Source organism: Cyrtonyx montezumae, unplaced genomic scaffold, assembly GCF_038088225.1.
Source record: "Cyrtonyx montezumae isolate F1298 unplaced genomic scaffold, pur_monq_1.0 scaffold_3, whole genome shotgun sequence".
In the NCBI taxonomy this organism is placed as follows: domain Eukaryota; kingdom Metazoa; phylum Chordata; class Aves; order Galliformes; family Odontophoridae; genus Cyrtonyx; species Cyrtonyx montezumae.
In genome coordinates this window covers 59,511,761-59,531,123 of record NW_027072034.1, presented here as the reverse complement: position 1 = coordinate 59,531,123, position 19,363 = coordinate 59,511,761, and the positions used below count along the sequence as shown (strand labels likewise).

At 39.0% G+C, this 19,363-nt stretch overlaps 1 protein-coding gene across 1 annotated transcript in view; it reads left to right on the top strand.

Moving 5' to 3' along the window:
• The window catches only part of MRPS6 (mitochondrial ribosomal protein S6), a 45,188-nt gene that overhangs the window by 19,146 nt on the left and 6,679 nt on the right, over window positions 1-19,363 (top strand). The window contains exon 2 of the mRNA XM_065741712.1: window positions 14,679-14,818. Within this exon, the coding sequence (XP_065597784.1) occupies window positions 14,679-14,818 (140 nt within the window). The remainder of the gene's footprint in view (window positions 1-14,678; window positions 14,819-19,363) is intronic.

Below are 19,363 nucleotides of genomic sequence, written 5' to 3'. Positions count from 1 at the left end.
AGAGTTTTTTATAGCGTAAACATGCCTTTGCTAATTTTATGGTCACTATCTACACACAATCCTGGTTAATACGTTTGGGTCTGAACACCATCTTTTTGGTCTGGTAAAACTGCAGTTCATCCCATAATGGCCAATCGGTTCCATACATGTTGATGACTGGCCTCCTCTGAGGTGGCACTGGCTAATTGCATGGGGGCAGAGCCAGGGGGATGCTTGGCTTCCCTCTCTGCGGAGAGGGGTTTATTTATTGCCTTGAACCTAGAATGACAGTCTTGAAGAAGTCATTTTGGAACTACACCTTTTTTGTTGTTTTTTTGTTGTTTACCCTTAACTTATTTTTCTGTTAAGATATTTGAATCTTCTCTCAGAAATCTGTTAGAAGCCTTTTATTTTAAAAAAAGAAGAAAAAAACCAAACCAAACAAACTAAAAAGAGAGTGGCTTCTTGAGTGCTTAATAGTACGTTCTGGGAGACTAGTCTTATTTAATTTTTTTTTTTTAAATGAATGATTTGATGCTGTTCTCTGCCAAAGTTATTTTTTTAATTATTACTTCTACTGTTGTTCTTTTTGTTTGTTTTCCTCTTAGCTTTTGCTAATACCTGAAAGGAAATGGTGAGAGTTTGTAAGAAATTGAAAATGGCCTTCAGTATACTGCTTCTGTTTTTTTTACTTCTCCAAATCTGTGCTTCACCCTTATCCCAGAAGGGCCAGCATGAGACTTCTGATGCAAGTCATGAAAGTACTGTAACTGAGTAGCAGAAAGGATTTCCCACAAGGTTATGGTAAATGGGCAGAGCCATCAATGGATCTCTGCGTGAACGTTTAAAGCAGAAGATGCTTACCACTTTAAAACATACAGCTTTATTTTTTTTAGATATATATTTTTTTAAATCCTAAGATAAAGGAGGTGTTGGGAGATGGACCCTTTCAGAGAACAGGATACATGGAGGAAGTTAGAGCTGATGTGCTCTAACACTTCTGAGGAAATCTTTGGATTTAGCATGTATAGCAAAGCAAAAAAAAAAAAAAAAGAAAAAGAAAAAGAAAAAAAAAAGCTCACCTGTTAATTTGGTATTCTGTATGTTCTGTGCCCTTAAATGTAATTGTTTTGAAAATAAAACTAACCTTGTTACGTGATGTTGAAAAGCAAACTTGTGTGCAATGTTTTAATTTCTTTTTTCTTTTTTTTTAAAGAAAATGTTTGTATATAATTAAATGGTTTAATGTGCTTTAATTGGCCTAAGGTAAAGAGTAGTCCTAGAATGTAAACATATATAATTAGGATTTCTGATTTCACTGTGAGATCTCTGAACTCTCTTGTTTTGCGAAGTGGTTTGTTTTGTTTAAAAAACACTTTCAATTATTTCTTTTATGGTGTTGGTTCAAAGGCATTTGCTTCACTTCTGTTATAATATTGAATTCATGGTATAGTGACATCTGGTGACACTTAGCATTATCAGTTTCACTGTGTAAAGTCAGACACTTTGAGCAAAAATGGTAATGATATGACAATTCTCTGTGTCTATGAATACACGTTTTTAAATGAGGTGGTTATAAAAATAGTTGCTGTGCAAAATGTTAGTAGTCTTCTTCAAGAAGAAAGCAAATTTTCTAATATCACTAGAGCAGTCTTCATTCATCTTCTTATTTTTGAAGCACAGTGTCAAAGTGATGCTGCTTTACCTTGTATTTCTGATATAATGGGGTTTTTTTTAGATATCTGTGAAGTATTTTTGTTTTTTGTTGCTGTTGTATTTTTCTGCAGATTTTATATAAAATACCAGTTAATGAACTGCCTTTTTTTTTAACTATTCAACTAAAATGCATCTCAGACCAAAAACAAATGATATGATACATAGCATTTGAAATCTGCCTTTTCCTTGTCCCCTGTTTTCTTTTTTTTCTTTTTCTGTTTTTGTTTTGTTTTGTTTGTTTTGAAATAAGCCAAATAGGCATGTAGATAAGATCGCTATAATGGATCCAGGTCTCTTTTGGTAAAGTGTTATTTAAAGGTCTGTTAAGATCTTATAAGACAATATACTGAAAAAAAATTATTGTAGTAGGAATATAGTTTTAGAAGTGTTAATGAGATTAATACAGCTTAATTATACTTGTAAGTTGCTACTGTCCATAATGACAAGCTTTTTGTCATAGAAATGATGTATGATAAATTAATTTTGGTCTAGTGTATAGAATTATCATATTGCTATAAATCTTTGAAGTAAATCTGATGCAAAATTTTCATAGTTAGCATTGCTGGCCCTGTGTATACTGTTCTTTGTATACTGTACGCATATTATTTCGCCTTCTGCATTAGTCTTGAAACTAAAACTCTTATTAGAGAGTATTTGGATACTTCAGACTGTGTTTCTTGCAGTTTACATTCCTTTACCATGGCATTTTGTCCTGTCTAAAAGTATTGTATGGAAATGTTTAAAACTTCTGTACAAAGTTTCAATAAAAATAGAGGAAAAACAAGAATAGATATTTGTGAAGCTATTTTGGAGATTCTGTACATAATTATGTCACATGTTTTTGCTTCTAATGAGCCTTATGACCCCATATATAAAGAATACCTTCTGTTTTGCACCTGTTAATAAAGGCAAGCCTCTTGAAGCAGGGCATGGGCAGTTTCTTAGTGGAGTTTTAAAAAACCAACCACAACAAACAAAAGAACAAAGCAGGACTATCAAATTGCAAGAAGAACTTAAGGATCCAAACTGTAGTTGCAGAGTTTGGCTGTGGAACTGAGGGGCCAGCTTGCGCTGTGGGGAAGTGGGACTGTGGGTGAGACCAGTGGGTGGTGTGGGCTGCTCCTTCTGCAACCTGAAGGTCAGGATGCCAGCCAGCAGCAGGGGAAGGCTAACTACCAGATGCACCCTGCAGAGCAGCAGCTTGTTTGCAGAAGAATATATGGGTGAGCCCTTAGTTAGCAGTGCAGTCTTGTCAGATGCAGTGCAAAATTGTTTTTGTTTTATATGCCAGCTGCTGCTTCATTAACCAGTTTGTGAATGAGACGGGCATCTTCTTACTTGGTTCTGTAGTATCCCTAAGTACCTACAGTTGTACTTTGGCATCCCTCTGGGACCATTGCAGCCTGTAAGCCTTGGTGGATCTGTATGCTGTCTATTTCCAACTGTAGTCTAAAAATTGGTCCTGGTACCTGAGTCCCACAGGAAGGCCCTGCTTGTAGTCATGCTCTGAGAATGATGAATGTGATGCTATCTTCGGCCTTGTAGGAAGCAGTTAACAGCTTGCAGTAGTCAGTGCTTAGATCCTTGTCCCTAGAGTGCGTGGAATACTTACTCAGGATGAAAAGTGTGGTGTTAGTCACAGTTTCTTCATTGTCCAGTGAAGAAAGCTGAATAAAGAGCAGGGCAAGGTCGGTGGATTATACACCTATGGAATGGTGACAAAGACCTCATAGACTAGGAACAAATATGGCATGAAACAGATTTTCAGCTGTAGGAAAATCTTGCATTCATTAAATATTTTCTTGATACACTCTGGCTGCTATGTTTCAAAAGCAAAATGGAAGCTTGGCCAATGTTTATAGAAATGGGTCCAAAGCATCTTTGGAGGAGAAGGCTTGGACTCAGGAAACAGAGTAAGTGGAGATTCTTGCCTGCAGACTTAGTGTGGATTTGTGACTTATGGGAGGGAGGGGAACTCTTATGCTTTTATTAGTTAGCTGTTAATTTATTAGTTACCTAATTGGTCTGTAGGGTGATTAGGTGTAGGTCTAATTAGGTATAGGGTCTCTCCAGTGAGCTGCTTTCCATTCCATTGATTTCAAAAGGAGATCAAGAAGACTTTTTGTCACCTACTGGTTCTATTTGTATTAATTAGCAAAGACTCCCAGTATGCAGTTTACTGAGACCTTCATGTTTCTCTGTGTGTGGATTCCTGGCCCAGGCAAGTTGTGGGCAGCCTCTGTAAATGCTGCAGCAGCATTTATTTTGAGGGTTCACTGGAAAAACTCAAGGAAAGGGTGGTAATAAGTACTCTGCCTACTGGCGCTAAAGTGAATTCTCCTTCTTCGGATGTGGTTGCCCTAGTTTGCACTATGCCTATGTTGTGCCAGGAAAGTGAGCAAGCCAGAAAGTTTGGAGTCTGTGGTTTTCTTTTTTTTTTCTCCTACCTATCTAGTAAGCATGTTTAATCAGATTGAACTTTGATTTTTACATGGTTTTTGAGAAGTATATAGACTGATAGTAATAAAGTGGTGATTTGACTTGACTGTGATGCTTATAACCCTTGAACTAGTTAACCAGTTTTAATACTTATCTAGATTATGAAACAAGTTTTGTCAGTCAGCTTTGAATATCCACCTGTAAGTATGTGTGTAAATATAAATATGTATGGACAAGGGTTGCTCTTCTACGTTATCTGTTGGCCCCCGGTGTTAGAGGATATTGGTGGTATGGCAGTAGAGGTTGAATCTTCCCATCAGTATCCCAATACATTTTGTTGTGGTGAGACAGATGGCAGCAGAGAGGCAGTCTGACACAGTGGCATCTGAAGGGAAGTGCATAGATAGCAAAGGTGTGGAATTAAATTTGTCCACGCAGAAAAAATGGCACCCACTGATATTCATCAACACTTGCTGAACGTTTCTTGAGACCAAACAGCAGATGTGAGCGCAGTGAGGAGGTGGGCAGTTTGTTTCAGCAGTGGTAAAAGTGCTGTGAAAGACAAGTCACAATCTGGATGGCTGTACACAGCTGTCACCACAAAATGAAGAGCATTTTGATCAGCTTGTTCATGTGTATCAGTGGATAACTGCTAGGAAACTAAACTATGTATGGAGCTGGATATTGGCTTCAGTGCATTGGAAATGATGATGGCAATGTTGGAATACGGCAGAGTTTGTGCCAGGGGATCCCAAACGTTCACACAGGAATGGAGACAATATCATATGCAAGTTTGTTAGGACCTATTGAACCAATACCATATGATCCAGGAAACTGTCACCTTCAGCCACATTACTGGTGATGGGATGTCACCTCTATGAGCCAGGGTCAAAATGGCAGTCCATGAAGTGGTGACATGTGAGTTCCCCACTGAAGAAAATGTTCAAGACACAGAAGCTAAGGTGATGTGCACTGTGTTTTGAGATAGGAAGGGGGTGATCCTTCTGGATTTCCTGCACAAATCATCACCTTTGACCACTACTTTGCAGTGCTGACTGAGCTGAATGTTCAAACTTCCAAAGTCAGGCAGAGAAAATGACAACCTTTCTCATGCAACATGATAACACCAAGCCCCATACCAGTCAGAAGAACATGGAGCATGTTGGCAATCCTAGCTGGACTGTCCTACCACGCTCTGAACTGTGTGTGCAGCATTTTCCTAGGAAAAAAGCTATCATAGGAGCTGTGAAACAGTAGGTCACCTCTACTGGTGCAGATACAGCACAGCATGCGAGCTCTTGTTCGTTGCTGGCAAAAATTCATAGCTGCTGGTGGTGACTATGCTGAAAGATAGTATTTTGTAGCTTAGAATTTGCTCTCCCAAATAGTGTTATTGTGCTCTTTTATGTAATTTCCATGGAAATCAGTAGGAGGCATTACTTTCAGAGTAACATACGTATATATTGTGAATAGAAAAATTTGGCCAAGAAGTTGCCAGGGTTCAGTTTCACTTGTGCACACCAATATAATGAAAACAGTGTGATTTCCACCCTACATGCTGTTTTGGTTCAGAGTTGAGGTCAGTTAATTTTCTGCAAAAGCAGGAGGATTTTAAAATTATGACCACAGTCCTCACACAAAATCTTTGTGGTTTGTTGCTTACTACGTTCATTTTTTTCTTAAAAAAAACCTCTCATTATTCAGCACTGAGGGTAACTGTGATGAGTATAACAGCTAATAATATTAGGAACCAGATCTCTAGTTCTAGTCGTTAAAATATTTCACTCACTCAGTGACTTAGACCAATCTAGTGCTAGTTGTACACCCTATGTCTGAAGTGTTTGGATCTTCACTGCAATATATTCCAAGACCCAGTGACTGCTGAAGATGTTTTGGAGGGTTGGATGTGTGTTCTCCAAAGACTGAAGCTTTGACCCTGGGAATATTGAAATTAACTGTCTATGCTCTTCACAGCTTGTGGCTCTCAACCAAAGTAGTGTTTGTCTTCTGGAAGGCATGTAGTGCCAGCTTCCTTCCCTGCCTCACAGCTTTTCCCCAATTACAGAAGTGTGAAAGCTGACTTGAAAAATATCTAGCATGCTGAATGTGTCCAGAGAAATTACAGTGGAAGAATCTCTGCGGGTTTTGAGCTGCCAGTGTGTGTGTGTCGTGTCAGACAGCTATCTGTTCCCTGCAGGGAGAAGTACCAGACTTGCTATCACCTATCCAGGGTTGGACAGGGAGACAGCTTGCATTTTTAACACTTGTGATGCTGCGTGCTCTTTGCAAAACAGCAAAGCCCTTCTTTTTCATAATACTGATAGCTTTGTCCCTGAAACATTCAGGAAGGCAAACAGTGGCAACAACTGTATAACAGTGTTTTGATTTGTGTCCCTTCTCCAGCTTGTACAGAAGCCAGTGAACTGAGGTGATAGGCACCTAAAGGAATAAACGGTGCCTTTGGGCATCTTTTTCCTTTAGAATGCTGATGACAAGGGAAATGATTGGCTTTGGCTTCACTTGGAACGGCAGCCATTACTTTTGGAGCCCTTCTGTCCGTAACTGGTGTTAAATTTACAGGTGAATATAGAACGTGAATTAAATCTAGTCTTGACTTGAGACACTTGATAATTCAGGTGATGTTCTTACGAAGTACTTACAATTCAACTTGAAGTCTGTTGTTGAACGGTTCAGTATTTGTATGAATTGTCAATTGTGTTAGCAGCAGCAGCCTGTTTTCATAGGGGTCATGTCACACTAAACATTGTAATAGGTAAAAGTGCATTGAAGGTCCTCTTATCCAGAGAGGCTGTACACAGCTTTCTCAAGAAAGCAGTAAACTGTAGCTGCAGTGTGTGAGGATGGGGAAGAGGACAGAGCAAACTCACTGTCGGTGGTGTTTAAGATCCTGATTACATCTAAATACATCATATATGGGATTTCTGTTACATACTCATCTAAGGATGACTTGATCCAGATCTTGAGTAGGCTAGACTGTGTGGTATAGTATGGCTTTACATTTTGTTAATCTCAGGCTCTTTTGAAGGTGGATCTTTGATGCTGGCTACTTCCAGATCAAACACTTGAGGAAAAGGGAAAGTTCTTGAAGTCAGAAGTTTCAGGGGTTTTAAAATTGTCAGCTAACTGCTTTGGGGATAGTTGATGACCTAAATTGGCAAATTGTGCAGTCATTTATGCACTCTATGTACTCAGGTAGAGGTTTAACAATGAGAAATACTGAGATGGTAAAATAAACCTCTTAATGTGGTTCCAATATTCTGTGTGGCAACATTGTAAAAAGTTCTCTTCCGGATTTTCTGCTCTTCCCATCATCTTTTTGTTCTATTTGTTGGAATTCCTTTACTTTTTAATTTTAAACCGGACAAATGTGGAAAGAATGGGAGTTGTAGGCAAGAGTAGAGTTGTAAGTGTGCATTCAATGCAAACATGGAGGAGAAAAGATGTTTGGAAGTAACTCCCACCACTGTTGGTTTTGTTGTTGTTGTTGTTGTTTTTTCCCTTTTCTATGTGAACCCATTTAAGCTTAATAAATACATAGAGTAAGCTTGATGAAACGTACTCTACATTTTCACTTGTGGTTTCTGGTAAGCTTAGTCTGAATGTGTTTCTGGTAAGTAGACTTCTGTACTAGGAGTGTTAGATGTGAGTTCATGTTATAATTCATTGTGTTTGAAAAGAAGAGGGGAAGTTTCTTAGTGACATTTTAAGGAAGATGTTTAATCGTCTCTCAAGTAGTATCTACTTATTAAATCAAGTATTTCAAATAATAAAACACTGAAATGGCCCTGAATCACAGAGGATTTGGTTACAGTTGGTGATGTTTAGTTCAGACTTATAAGACAACTTCCAGAGTTCTTAGAAATTATCAGAGCTGATGCTTTCTAAAATGAGCTAAATGTAGGTAGGTTCATTGTTGAGATTAATGTTTTAAATTATCTGAAACCTGCTATTTATCTGTTGTTGGTATTGCTTGGGGTTAAATTCAGTTTTCTGGCTTCGATAATTTCCTTTGATCTTAAACACTGAGTTAAAAAAATCTTGTGGAATTTAGATTCGTGGAAAAAGAAAGGTGGATTTGGGGACAGAAGAGAGATTCGAAGCACTTTGACTAGAGAAGTTGCTTTGTTTGCATAGAGCCATCCTGGCTTCACATTCTCATCAGGTGAAGTTGCTAATTCTTTGGTTTATCCTTCATTAAAATGCTAATTAAAGAGCTGTTTTGAAGATGTGGTGTTATGTAAAATTCAGACTGAGTCAATGTTGATCACTTCTCCATACTTATTTTTAGTGACTTGCCATCTATAACTTCTTAACTATTTTCCAAATCCACTTCTATAGTATCTTGCCATCTTGACCAATAAATGTTCGATGGAAATACAAACTTGGGTTCTGCCATTTTTCCTTAGTAAATTATACTGTCACAGTTACATAAAACTGTTCCTATCTGGTGCCGCTTTATGTCCAACTTTCCCTAGACAGTTCCCTCCCATCCCCTGCTCAGCTCTGAATGTCCAGTCATCTGACCAGAGTCCTCAAATTTTTGTTACTTTCCTGACGCCCTTCTTACACTCAGAATTCACACACACGTGATTTTTTGTCGTGACTGCAGCATGACTAGCACACTTACTTTTCACTCGATCTACCACTTTTGTCTCAATTTTGATCTTTTCTGAGTAGTGCATGTCTGTCACTGGTTGTACTCAACAGCTACTGTATCATGTTGTTCATGTTCTTTTATGGTGATTACATCTTCATGTCTTGCACCAGGAGTTCAAGCTTGTTCCTTAGACAGATACAGTGCAGCTAGTGATACCCTTACTCTTTATGCCCCGCTCTACAGTTTTTACTACTATCAGCAGTATTTTTTTTTCCTTTGTTCCCCAATCTTAATCTGCTGATGGTTTTTTCATGTCTTCTGTGTGTTGTGTACTAAATCAGGGTGTTACACTTAAATGATTCTCTCCAGTTTACCATCATTTCTCATTGTAAAGCTCATTTTCTTTCTTAGGCCAGTGTTGATCTTGACAAGTTTACTAATACGTGTTTTTGTCATTTTCACTAATATGTTTTTAGTGTTTAATTACATACTCAATAACGTTAAGGAGGTTTTTTCTCTAGTTTTACTGCTTTTGAATTGCAGCTTTCTTCTAAACATATTTTTGCATTTTTTTGATTTCCACACCAATAAATAATCATGGAAGAGCTTTTTGTAACTGCTTATCAACCAAAAAAAGACATAATTTTATGCTGCTGTTACTACATCGAAGGGAATTTGAAGGCAGTCATATTAGTTACGATGAAATTCTTTTTGTTTGTAATATAGGGATGGATGCCTACTGATTTTAAATATTTCACATTAACTAAATAGTCAGAAGAATGCAGTCCTAACTAACCCTTAAAACTTAAGTATTTGGGATAAATTTCATTTTTTTTTCCCTCTCCATTTTCTTCTAGAACAAGAGCTTTGATGGTTGAGAAGGCTTCTTTTTTAGACAGTTCTTTTTATTTCTGTTCTTCTGACTTTGTTATCTCTTGAGCTCCCCCTGGCCAGCAATCCAGACGGAGCATTGAGTAGTGGTACAGCCTTTTTAGATGGATCTAATTTCAGCCACAGAACTGTCCTTTCCTTTAGGACTGGATGCACGTCTCCTTGTGTTTTTGGAGACGAGCTTTGCCCAAGCTCTGTTTCAAGCTCTTGCCAAGTTTCTGCCCTATCTGAGAAATGCATACTGTTGCTTCATGTCTGATGAGCTCGTGTCCATTTAGCCTCCAGTAGGAAAAAAGATACTTTGCCATCAGCATGTTGCCCATTTTTTCTGTTTCCCTATTTTTTTAATACACTTGCTTGGTGCCATCTGAGTTCTTTACAACTGATAAAAACTGTAGTAGAGTTTTTACTCATGCTGGTGGCATATCATAACTTCCCCTCACAAAGAGGTTTTTGGAGCTGTGTTGAAGTACTTAGTGGATATTACTGTGCATTTGTGGCTTTGATCCGGGTCAACAATTGACTGTGTACCCCTCATCTGTTTCTACTTTTGCAATCTGTTGAGATTCTGAAGAAGTCTGTGCATTAAATAGCTTTCTGTTCACTCATATGATATTTATGGTACACTGAAAAGAGCCACAAAGGGACATATCCACACTGTAACTGTAGGACTTCTATTAATCTTTGACTCAGGGTGGCTTTGGAGTGAAAGAAGGGGGGCAACGTAGACAGGCCTGACTGATTGATAAGCTCAAGTTTGCACGGAGGCTGTCTGAGTTTGCAGGCTGTGGTGGTAGTGGGCCCATAGGAATGCATATCTATGGAAAGGCATTTGGTTATTGTGACATATGTAGCTACTGCACTGTTGGCAGCAGCAGCATGAAGATCTGTCTGCTAAATGCAACTACAGCGTTCCTCATCCATGGAGAAAGCCAACCATAGACTGAAAACATCTTTTACAATATACCTCTCTTGTGTTTGACAACTGGCTATAGGGTTAAACATGCCAGTTAACACATTTTCTCTTGGGCAGCTGTAAGTTTTAAAAGTGTGGCGTAGAGGATTGAGAAAGTTTGATTTGGAGATAACAGTCCTTCAGTTTTCCTGGGGCAGTTTTCCAAATACACATTTTCCAAGTAAAAGCATTTGGAAAGTCTGCAGTTACTTCCCCCTTCTTCCTTCCACAGCTGTAGTGGGGTCACTAGTTTTGCATCTCCTGGAGAAGAAGTTTATTACTTATAGCCAAATGATGGTGAACAGAGTTTGCTGATCAAGTTCACTAAGTTCACTAAGGGTGAACCCAGTTGAAAGGACTCTGGCTTAATTATGCACCCAGGAGGATGAACAAGGGCTAGAATTGCATACCATGGCTTACATGCTCTTTCTAACACTGCCTGCTCTCCAGCATGGGTATTCTGGCGCTGGTTGCTGTTTGCTCCTGGTTTTTTTTTCTTCAGGTTTTATTTTATTTTATTTTTTTTTATTTCCCTTCCTTGCTTCCCCACAGTTGTGGTACTGGAATAACTGCTGGCTGTTCAGGAAAAAATGTTGTGGCTTCTGGGTTGGGAGCCAGGCAATACCATTTCCTATGTCCTCAACTGGTCTGGCTCTGAGGCAAGCCAAGGAACCTGTGTCTGTGGATATTATGGTTAGCAAAGGCTAGCCTATATATAGTTTGGTTGATGGCTTTAGGCAAGCTATGGTGAACCATGATCTTTTTTGGAGAGGAGGAATGAGAGGGATTGCAGTGACAAGCTTTCAAAACCAACAATTAGTTTATGTTTTCAAAGTACTTCCACAAATGGAGAGGTTGCAAAAAAGCGTAATATTTTACAATTCTGAATGTAGAAATCTGTGGCTTTCTTTTCTTGTTCTTTTTGTTTTGTTTTGTTTTTAAATACATAGGACGTTATCTTAGAATTCATTGTGTTTGGAAACTGCTCATCATGTTGGACACGCTGCCACTCAAGGAAAATGCTGATTTGTTGGCAAGTATAAAAGATAGAGAAAGCTTGAGTGTCATTTGAGGGTAGGAGGGATGCAGAAGAATAAGCTTATCTGATGCATTTAACTTAAATATGTGTGTTTGTTATAGAAGGGTATGTCCTACAATTCCACAGCAGCTGACTGACTAAAGGTCTCAGTCAATTTTGATCATGTTTGAACAGGACTCTGTTCATAGATAAGAATTTCTTATCCAAGTGGGAAACAAACTGCAGCAGTAAACCTAATGATACTTTTATTCATTGATCTGACAGATTTCTCCTGTCATAAGTGCTTGGGCACCATGGAAGCTTCTTGCAACCTAAACACACACAAGCAGGCACAGAAGATGATTTGAATGGCAGATCCTGTATCTTTCTAAGTCTAGTTTTCCAGCCTAGTGTTAGAAGCAGTACAGGTGTGCTGCAGTGCACAGAATATTAAAGCTATTAGGGAAGAAAGGATAGTTAATCTAAAATCACTTTTTTCATTTTGATACAAGTACGTAAAATCATAATGGTCATTGTCAGATTCTTATTTTGAAGTCAGAGCCTCCGAGATAATGTTATATCGCTGCTTGTTTTGTAGAAGCAGTAGCTGTTTTTTCCCCTTTGTTGAAGCCAGATTTCTGATATGGTTCTTGCAGCATGAACCTATGGATGTCATTAACAGTTTTGTCACCCTATTTTTTGGATTGTCTGTGCAATGCTGTGAAGCTGTCACTGTTATGAAGGTGTCTCACCTGCAATTCCTGATTTAGATGAGTTTTGAGTGCTGAGATCATGTGTTAATAGAAGTAGCTTAAAAAATGTATCTAGAGTTTTGTCCAGCTTCTCAAACCTTTGTGTCTTTTAAGTTGTGTCAAAGACTACAAGGAGCTTGAGAAAATAGTTGTTTGTGGAAAAAAATATTATATATATATTGAGAGGAGCCCCAGCTCTCTCTTGCTCCTTTGTGTTACTGCATTTGTGGAGGATGGGGTTACCCTTCTCTGACTGTTACTGATACTTCTCCAATAGCAGAAATTTGAACAAACGTTTTTCATTATGATTTAACAAAACATGGGTGTGTTGGAGTTATTGTGAAAATGACATTTGGTATACTTGGCTTTCCAGATGGCATTATTTGTATGTAGACTTCTACTTCATGTGAGGGCTCTATAGTTTACCTGTCCACCTGTCAGTCTCTCATTCATAAGTTTTGAACACACTGGTTTTGTTGCAGATAAACTAGAAGGAAGAGACTGAAATCAAATTTAGACACCTGAAATGTTAGTGAGAACAGCTTGCTTTGTGGCCAGAAGGCTAAAAGACATCCAAAGTCAGCTCAAAAATAGGAAAATTATTTTTCTGATAAAATATGATTTAAATTAATATAATGTAATCCGTAAGCTGTTTTAACAATGCCTTCACCCTAATTTTTCGTACCACGACAAGAGATACCTTTGGTATTTGTCTGTTGTGAGAAACAAGTTCTAATGCATTGAAGAACTTTGGCATGGTAGTGACATTCCTTCATATGCGAAGGTACTTGTGTGGTTGCTTTGATGGTTTTACAACACAACATAAACATTCATTGAAAACAAATCCTAGGCATTTTTGCTGACTTCATAACTGCTTAGGCTTGTATTGTGTTGAAAATAAATTTCCCAAACAGTTCATCTAGCAGGTGAGGAGGAAATAAAATTTCTTGTTAATTGTTAAAAGCAATAGGTGCAGACTCTTGACTTTCAAAGGTCAGTTAACCCATAGGAACAAGAAATCATTTCAGAATGTCTGTGCTCCAGGTCAACATTGCAAAATGTTGCATGTTGAACACCTTTACTCTGCATTTAGAAGGACTTTCATATCACCTTTCATCCTCAGCAAAATCATTTGGACGCTAAACAGCCCTTCTTTTTAGAGTCATGAGACTAACTTTAAGTAATCTTCTTCATTAAATGATAGAAGTATTACATAAGTTTTTTTGTTTTTCTTTTTTCCTGGCTGAGGAAGAACAGTAGAATTATCATGGTGGTCTAATTGAATGAAATTGGAACTACTCTGAAAACCGACTTTCATCACTTTTTCATTCACAATTATTGCCATGTCAACAGACAAGTAGACTTGGGAATATACGTTGATGTGAAATTTTGCAGGGAGCTGGGTATAGCACTTTGCAGTTTGTTTTGTGTTTAGTTTGATGTCCACTTGTTTTCCTTTCCCTGTAGGTCAGTTTCTTGAAATACTTCTTGTCACTGGGAGCATACCAGGTTTGCAGTTGTTTTCAAAACATTGTAATTTATACTTCATTTTCATAGGTATTACTAAGTGTTGCAGCTGAAATCACTGCAGTAAGCAAGAAAACGCTGTGTCTGTTTTACCTACTGTTCTTTGGCTGCCTGTTCCTCAGACTTGTTTTTCTGAGGAATGAAATCTCTGCATGTTAGACTAATTACTGCATGCCAGTTCTTTTATTCTTAAAAAGGCTTGGATGTCAGCTACACAAAAGTAATGAGACATAGTGATTTAGGCAAGGGTCCAAGTGTATTTTACGTGTGTGCATTTGGAGTGATGGTGCAAAGTGAATGTAGTGGTAATTGTTGTCTCTAGCAAGCCACAGATTGGTGTTCCCCATAATGTTCACTTTAGACGTTTTGATGAACAATATTAACTAGCGTCCATGGTCCTGGGGTCTTTAAACTGTTGCCAGTTCATAGTTGCTCTTTGCCATACGTATTTACTTAGACCTGTGCAAGAATCTGCCAAGGTGATACCAGGTGAGTTAAATCCATTGACTATTGCCTTTTTGTTGGTGGTGGTGCTGCCTGCCTCTGAAATCTGTAGAAACTTTACTGTTGCCATAATTCACGGAGGAACTGGCTGTTGGCTGTTTCAGAAAAACTGTCTTTCTTAGAAGGAAGTTACTTCCATTTTGTGTTCTCAGGTTACTACACATTCCCTTCTGGTACTTAGCCATACAAATGCATGCATTGATTGTATTCATGTAATAAGAATAACTAGATTTGTGTACATTTCCTGCTCTTCTTTCTTTTTTTTCTCTCTCTTAAAAGCCTGAGACTGCTGCTGTGCTGAAGCGCACTGTAGAGGCTCTCATGGAGAGAGGAGCCATTGTGAGGAACCTCGAAAACCTGGGAGAAAGGGCTCTGCCGTATAAAATCTCCAAGCACAACCAGCGCCACAGAAGAGGAGGGTACGCATGATGCATTTTTCCTTAAAAGCTTTTCAGCACTCCTATAAAATGTACATATGTAACTGTCATCATCTGATCTCCCTTGTGCTTTTGAGGAGTAGATAGGCAATGTCTGTCACCTTAGCAAGGCTCTGCGGGGCTCTTTGTGCGTGGGTTGCCCTGTTTTGTGCCTCTTTGTTTTGCATGGTGTTGGCTTCTTGTTCCTTTTTAGATGTCATGTTGTGTGTGGCCCAAGTTCAGGCCTTCAGAACTGCTTTCCTTAGTGTACACAATGTTATTTTGTTAGGGCGTTTTTACGTAACTGTTTTCCAAACCAGTCAGGCTGTTTACTGATAAAAGTCGTACTTAATCTGCTGGTTGCTAATTGGCAAGATTGATTCTTTCTCTCTAATGCATCTGAACTAAATGTTAATCACCATATGTATCCTGTAGGACTTGTGTTTGTGGCGCAGTTGTTAAAAATGACCATCTAAGGCTTGCTTAGAGGATTAAATGGTTCCAGTTGCCCACAGAGACAGTTCTCAACTGGCCCATCAGGTGCCAGGCTTCTCTGAGGCAGGCTGTGTGTGTGCTGTGGGTTTTACCCTAGCTGCTCGCATTGCTGTTTGTTGCTCTCTGGACTACCTCCGACATGGAAATGAAGGCTGGCTCTCCACTAAGGTTGAGAAATGTTGCTAGGCAACTTGTGCTGTGCGGTGCAGGGCCTGCCTGCAGTAATCCAAATAACAATTAGCTACGTGCTTCCCCCATCCTTCCAGTGCAGCTGGCTGTCATCAGGTGGCTGACCAACACGTGCATTGCCTTCCTTGGTAGTCATTTGGTACAGGAGAAAGTGAGGTGACACCAGAGGTGCACTTTTTGTGAAGCCCTCCTTAGATCATTTCCTGGGGCTGGCTCACATCTCTGCTTCCTCTGCTGAAGACCTCTCCTTTCTCCTGTGAAGGAGAGCGGTGGCAGCTGCCAGCTGCAGCAGACTGACAGAAAGTCTAGGGCAGGAAACCTCCATTGTGTGCTGGTTTCTTACCCAAGAGCAATGGCACTAGTGGCCATGGGTTTCTTGTGCTCTTGTTCCATGGTGCCCGAGATAGTCTGCATTCTTTTCAGGGTGATTAAGCAGAGTGAGAAGCTAGTATAACTTGTTTTATGTTTTATTATGGATGGGAACTAAGGCAGAGGGACTAATTTCCACTGATTTTAGATGCTGAAGTTGAGGCTTCTGGATTTTCTTCTATAACTCTTAACTCCTTGAAACACTGCACCATTGTGGTTTCCCCGTGGCTTGAGTAGCAATACTTTGGAGGCTAGGTCTCAGTTTCTTCAGCAGGGAGACCAAAAGAGAGGAAGTACACAGTAGCCAGACAGAATTATGCAGAAGAACTGTAAAGAAGGCATATCACAGAATCACAGGGGTTGGAAGGGACCTCAAGAGATCATTGAGTCCAACCTCCCTGCTAAAGCAGGTTCTCTACAATAGGTTGCACAGATAGATGTCCAGATGGGTCTTTAATATCTTCATAGAAGGAGACTCCACCATATCTCTTGGCAACCTGTCCCAGTGCTCTGTTGTCCTCACCGTGAGGATTTCTTCCACATGTTTATATGGAACTTCCCGTGTTCAAGTTTTAGGCTATTACTCCTCATCCTATCGCTAGACACTGCTGAGAAGAGCCTGGCCTCATCTCTTTGTCTCTCGCCTCCCTTTAGATGTTTATAAACATTAATCCTTTCTCCAAAGGATCTTTCAGATGTATAAGCTAGTTTAACTTGTTTACTACAACAGATTATCTGCTTAATATGCAGAAGGAGGGGATCAGTATACTCTAACGCTCTTCTTTGCAGTCCTTAGAGCAGACAAATTTTCTATTTGAGGTTGGGTTTTAGTAACGAGTAATTACCATGTTTTAAATCATGGTCATGAAGCTGCCAGATTAATGTGACCATTGCTGTCCTTCCTCCACCTCCCAGTTCAAGTATCTCTAAACAATTAGCCTTCATTCTGCTTGCCCTGGATTTGGAGTCTCTGTGTTTGAATATGGCAGTTCCCTGCTCTAAATTGCCTGGCTTATTAAAAGGGAGAGGTGATTAAAAGTGTGTACTACAGGAAATAATGTTATTTGGAGAATTTAAATTCAGGAGAAACAAGATATTGTAACAGGAAGCAGTAGCAGTTTCTCTACCTTGTAATGTGAGAAAATGCATTTGTGTAAATATGCCATGGAGGTTGCAGTTCACTGTACAAGCATGGTGGATTCCTAATATGCTATTTGATATTTTATATGGTCTGAAGAATAACTTACTCAGGATATTAAGCATAATATGGGAACAGAAAGTGAAAAGTCAGTTCTTCATCCACCTCATAAAATCAGTCAGTTCTACTTTACAACACCTGTAAAAGTAACTTTATTATTATTTTTTTTTCTGAACAAGCAAACATTTAAAAGAAAGGAAAAAAAAAAACAACGCTTTTCAAGATTGTTCAGTAAGCTAAGTATGCATTTGTACTCACTAAGAAATCTCATGGTCTTTTTTCTTCACAATGAGTTTTTAATTCTGCCTGTCTCCTCTTTCACATCAAGTTGGTACTGAGCACTAGATTAAACAGTGTATTAATTAGTGTAGCCTATTTTTATTTTTAATTATTCTGGGCTTTTTCTGAAGTAACTCAAAGGGCTTCTGTGAGAGTGCAAGTGATGCTATGTTTCTGCAGGGAGAGTGGTGAACCTCTGAGAGCTTTTCATTGTTGAGGAGTGGGACTGTTTGTGTGGTTTTGTGATTCTCAACAGAGCTCTTCAGGTAGTTTGTTTTCTGAGAGCATGTAGATGTCGTGGGCTCAGGATGCACAGTGAATCCATTATTTCCTTTGACCTCATGGGTGGTTTTACTGTGTGAAAATAGTGCAATGCAATGTTCATAGTGTGGGTCACAGCTGAATAGAGCATGTCTCTTAGAGACGGCCCTAGTGACCTCTGCACGAACCATCTTCTTGTCACTCAGAGTGGCATAGGGTCCCCTCAGCTGCATGGAGTATTTACTGGGAAGACAAAATTATTTTACTCAACATCCTAGTTCCCTTATAAACACCCATTGTTACCCAAGCTGTTCCTCTTATCGTGACTCAAGGACCATCAGTGTGGCACTGCCAGCTGCTCACAGCTCTGCTGAGACGTGCTGTGCAGCATGCTGAGAAGCCATCCTTCTCCCAGCCTCTTGCTGTATGTTTTCTTAATTTAGGTGATTTTAATTTCTTCTTAGTTCATTTAGTCCGTTTTTAACTGCAGTTCAAGTCTTTACATAAGGCGCGTTGCATAAAATGGAGTGACTGATGGAGGAAGAAGTGTCTAGTAAATAGCAAGGAATGAAACCTAAAATGCATTATCATTGGTCATTAGGCAGGTATCCTGAACTCAAAATACAGCTTTTTTCCCCTCTCAGTTCTGTAGTGCTTCAGCGTTGTCTGTCTCAGCTATACGGCATTACAGGTGCATTACAAATTTAAGAATATCCAGGAGACTTTGTGGAGAATGAGAATTTTGCTGCCATTTGATCTATAAAGCTGAGATTTTTCAAAGGTTGCCATAGGGGACAGTGGCCCACAGCTGTCACTGGAATGAACAGTTTTACTCCACCGGCAGCTTTGAAGACCTCAAATCACATGTATAATAGACTTGATTTTTTTTTTTCCTCTGGAGTCAGTATTCACTGAGCAGGTGGTGCCTGTGCATTGAGTGTATATTAAAACAAATTTAGGCCTTTCTGTTAAATGCATGTCTTCTGACAGAAAGCACCTTCTGTTTTTTAGAGACCTAATACTGACAGGCTTTGAATTTAAGGAATTATGAAAAGAGTATGTTTCAGGAACTGTATGGGTACATCACATCAGAAGAATAAAACTTTTAAATTGTTAGCGTGCTGGTATTTTAAATAGAAGTTAAAGTGACTTCTACTTAATGATGTTAATTGCTGTAGCAGAACATTATTTTGTTTTTGAATATTTAGGAGTACGATCCAAGTATATTCTGTAGCGTATCACAAAAATTGTAACAAATACTGTTCACCTTACAGATGAATGAAACGTGACACAGGCATGCTTTGGTTCCAGCATGGGTTAGGTACTGGGCACTGAGCCTGAATGACTTGCCCATGGCCATCATGTCTCTGAGAAAAAAACAATGGGAGAGTGTAAATAAGGTTTCTCTACTGTATTTCCTAATGGATTATAGATTTGTGCCAAGTATTTGTTCTGCTAGCCATGACTTAATCACTTCTGATATGTTGTACTTGAATTGCTTTTAATACAGTGGTACATTTTTTTAATACTATATCATATATATCAGGATGTATTTATGTCTGGGACAAACAGAAGTGAACTGATTTAAATTAAGTGTATGAATTCAAGGAATGTTAAACTCCATATTTGTTTGCTGCTTAAAATGATACAGAAACAACGAATCTCTCAAAGCTGCTTTCAAATGAAGGGTCTAGACTATGGCTTGCTGGTGACATTACAGAGCCATTGCTGCCTATGTGGTCAGTGCTGAACTGAGG